General features: G+C 36.9%; 1 protein-coding gene across 1 annotated transcript in view; it reads right to left on the bottom strand.

The window, feature by feature from the left end:
* Positions 1–3,968, bottom strand: part of DHX32 (DEAH (Asp-Glu-Ala-His) box polypeptide 32) — a 26,743-nt gene extending 22,775 nt beyond the window's left edge. Inside the window, exons 1-2 of the mRNA XM_009326016.1 lie at positions 3,699–3,968; positions 777–970 (exon numbers count right to left, since the gene is read on the bottom strand). Coding sequence (XP_009324291.1) covers positions 777–970; positions 3,699–3,968 — 464 coding nt within the window. The remainder of the gene's footprint in view (positions 1–776; positions 971–3,698) is intronic.
* Positions 3,969–4,413: the final 445 nt, after the last annotated feature.

Genomic DNA, 4,413 nt, shown 5'->3' with positions numbered 1-4,413 from the left:
TGAACTTGATTTTCAGAAGTGGTGAGTATCCTCTTCTCCTCTGGAAATCAGTGGCTGGAAAAAAGGCTTATGATCTAGATTTTGTAGTTTATGCCTGCCATATTAAGGAACCAGAGAAAATAACTCTCTTAACTTTCAGAGAGGTTCAAAATCTGAATCCCTGTGTTGCTGTTGTCACCTGCCTATATTTAATACATTAAGTGCATTTCTTATCTCTCAAAAATCCTCCTAAATGCTTTTTTTTCTTTTTACTGAATATACCCTTTTCTAGCCATGATTTTTGATTGATTTTCAATTCCAGTTTTACTTTGTGTTAGATTATCCCATGTTCTCTTATGGTAGCAGACATTCCTGTACTGGAAAAGAGAGAAAGAAGTAGAAGAATGATATGGAAGTTACTGAGGTACTTAATGAAGTTTTGCACAGATGGTAACCTTGCCCATTTAAATCTCTACTACAGTTTAGCACAGAATACCTCCTTTAAGCCTTTTATAACTTATTGATTAATCACAAAATCTCCGGTATCTGCATTTTAAAATATTATACACAACTTCATAAAGCAGTGTTGGTTTTTTGTTTTCATACTGTACGCAGAAATCTTTTGCAGCTACAGCAATGTTCCCCCACGGTTGTTAGGTTATCTGTCCTGACCACGTTAGTGGAGTGGTGCAATGAAGAGCTAAGGACTGGAGTGCTGTCAGCTGCAAACTTTTGCACTTGCAAAGAACTGTAAGCTACATATTAGTTTGAAGGCATTAAAAACCAAACACACAAACCTCAGGATAGTTTCTGTTGTACAGCAGCTTTCAAATGGGATGAAATACCCCACTTCGTGGCCAACATTGACATCCATTTCATCAGCTACACGCAGTGCCAGCCACACCGCTGTCTGCTTGTGTACCTGGGTGCATACGACTGCACCGTGTTGATAGTGGACAGAAAGGCAATACTCGGCACACCACTGAGGAATCTGTAAGTAAATAAGAAAGCAGATGTATTTGGTATTTAACACGTTTAGCAGAGACCGTAATGCAAAAGAAGTAGGCAGTGTGGAAGAACTAAATCAACCTGAGCACCCGCTGCTTACTGTCTGCCTGAGTACTGACGGATGACCTGCACCTGACACAGAAGTGATCTGCCTTGGTAAATGTCAAGACCCTGAATCTCTTAAGTAGTCAAGAGTTGGATTGACATGGGCTAGAAGGCTTACCTGGGAATTTCTCAACTGGACTCAGATTAATTCAAATATATTGCAGAAGGGACAGAATTGGCCTCCGGGGAGCAGGTAGCACCAGCAGTATTATTCTTAAGCATCTTGTTCTTGATCCAACAATGTTAGTGCAGTTGTTGTGAGGGGCTTCTCAGCTGGCTCAGTGGTAAACCTGCCCATGCTATGTCATATTCAGGTGCTTGACATGAGAAACATGTCCCAGGAAGAAGAGGATTTCAAACTGACAAATGCCATAGTAAATATATGTAATTTCAGATTAATTACTCTGTAAACAAAGATAAGTGAAACTGAACTGCTCCAGAAACTTATGCAGTAGCTCTCTATATATTTACAGTAGAAAATCAACACTAGAAAATATTAATGTGTTACTGTCATGAGAAAGTAAAATTACATTATAAATATTATTTTAGTGAAGGTATTAGGTTTCAAATCCTTTACTTAATCAACATATATAAACTAGGTGCATCAGCCACATATCGCTTATTTCTGCATAGTTATTTATGTTTCTAAAAATGGTTAAAAAAACAGCCAGCAATGTGTTACATCTTATTAAACTTGTTTAAGGACAATTTAAAAAGCTAATATATCTTAGCAAGTAGTTTATTATTATACAAAGTTTGTTTTGTATAAATTACAGTCAATAACAAGGGGTAAAGACTTTGCACTCCAAAAAATATTCCAGGCACCAAGTGGCTGTGTAACCTTTTTATAGAAACATAGGAATTTTCAGTTAGAAGCATGATGTCTCTAGTTCAATATGTGATCTCTAGCAGTGTCCAGCATCAAAGTCTCTGGCAGATATGAGATGCCCTGCAACAGTAATTATCCTACAGCTTTACCTGCAGGAAAGTTTTCTCCTGATCCCAGTTATAAATAATCATGTTTTGGCTTATAACACTTGCTTGAAAAATCTTCTCTTCTTAGTGTGGTAACAGACATAGGTTGTTATACATTATTACAACAGAATTTGATAGTCCTAGTGGATATTTATGTGTTTAGAGTCAGCTGAGATCTTGGCTTCAGTGATGTCTTTTAACATCAGTTACGTAAAGTAATTGTGTATTCTTGGAAAAAGCATTTGCTTTTGGCTGAAGTGAAGGAAAGACCATTGCTTCTCCCTGAGAAACAGCCCTACTGATTTCAGTCCTTCATTCCCTGAGAACTTTTTCACCTTCTCTTGTGACCTGCCTGCAAATCCACTGTATTTCTTTCCTGATATAGCACTAATCAGAACCAAAACACGCTTTCCAAGTAAGAATATGCGTTGAATCCAACATAGGCATCGCAGAGGCTACCATTTCCCCTGGGCATTCAATGTGATGATGGACAAAAAGAGGATAAAATGACAAATTTAATCGATATTAGGGAGGAGGCAATAAAATTTTCCAGTGGAACAAAATAGCGGCCAGCCAAATGTAGAAGGAATGATTTATTGATAAAATACTAAAGCAATCTGAAATAAGTCCTAAAGTATTTTACGCTTAGCCTTGGCCTCTGTGAAGACAGTAGAAATAAACCTGTAATTTCAGTAGGGAAGGACTGTAGCTGATAACATTCTGTAATACATTTTAAAAGTATATAGTTGATAGTTTTTCAAGCTGAGATGTGATGTTGTGATATACAAACAAAGCAATAATTTACAGTGCACATACTGATAGATACAAGAATTTTATACAGAATTTGTCTAAGGTTATGTGTATATTTGGTTCTGAATTTTAAACTATAGTAGTTAATGCATGTGGTCTTCAGTGTTCAGAAAGGGCTTGATATTTTTAAATTTAGTATTTAGTACAAAAAAAGTTGTCATTTGAGATTTTTGTTAGTTGTTTATGACACTCTGTCAGACAATCACAGTCTGAGAGGTGTTACTTTTCAGTGCTCAGCTTACCCTGAAGCCCAAAAGACATCATCAACCGAGTAAAAATGGCTTGTAACGGACAAACGTAAAGTAAGTGTCAATTGTTTGTGAATATTTGAAGAAAGCTATTTAAATGTATGCTTAGATATATACATATATATTTTACATCTGTATTTGCGTGCATTGATCTTTTGTCACCTTCTGTATTTCACTTTCCGTCTCTGGCCTTAATACCTCAGATAACAATAGATGGCTGCACATCTGTTTCTACACTGAGAACTGCTAAACTCAATACAACTATGTGTGTGTATGCCACAGCTGAACTCTTCAGAACTGGATGTTTTTATATTGCAATACCATACAACACTCAGCATAGCAACAGTCCACTACTAACAGAAACCAGATACTAGCATAATATAAATTTGGGTATTGATGTGCCCAATATAAATAAAGGGCAACAGCAGTGAATAGTAAATTCATTGCAAAAAGTTTTTTCTGTTTTAAATACATGTGATATTAGTAAAATAGTAATAGTAACTCTGAAAAGTGTACAACATTAAATGTTCTAAAAATAATTAAAAAACCCCCAACCAAGTATGTTGTACTGACCTGGGAGCTCTTGCCAGTCTTAGCATCTCCTGACACAATCACAATTTGATTACGAAGCAAACTTTCCATAAAAGTATATTTCTCTTTCCATACTGGAAGTTCTTCTCTTTCTTTCATAAGTTTATAATAACGGGAAGAGTAAGGCAAGCCATCGAAAGGATTAAGCTCTAAATCTTCTCCACATACTAGTATTTCCTCTTCATCACCATCGCTGCAGTCAAGTAATTCTGAAAAGCAGTGGATCTCTGGAGAAAAGGTTAAAAACTCCATTTTTCTTACATATATTATTCCCAGCAAAAATACATTAGTAACGGAATGAGTCCTTTGTATTGATTGATCATTCAGGCTCCCTAACCCTGAGGAAATCCATTTCTGCTTGCTTCAGGATTAGTACTTCCCAGCTCTTCAGTTTAAAAGTTCAGTCTTGGGGTCCAGCTGCCTTCTTTGTGGTCTGTTTGTCACACTTCAAGTGGTTTAATAACCCAAATGAGCCTCGAGAAAATATGTTTAAAAAATCATCCAAACTTCAAAATAGAGGTGATTAAACCAAAAGATGCTAAACAGAAGCTGCGTAGCTTTTGCACTTTAGTGGCATGTTAAAGCCAGACCATGAGTACCAGCCAGTGTGTTTGCTCGTGCTCTTCTCTGCTACTGCTCGGCCAGGCTGGAGAATAATTGGGAAAGAGCACGCTGAGCCTGACCTTTATCGCTCCCG

The sequence above is a fragment of the Pygoscelis adeliae genome, unplaced genomic scaffold (genome assembly GCF_000699105.1).
Source record: "Pygoscelis adeliae isolate BGI_AS28 unplaced genomic scaffold, ASM69910v1 Scaffold4, whole genome shotgun sequence".
NCBI lineage: Eukaryota > Metazoa > Chordata > Aves > Sphenisciformes > Spheniscidae > Pygoscelis > Pygoscelis adeliae.
This window is presented reverse-complemented; position numbering and strand designations above follow the sequence as displayed.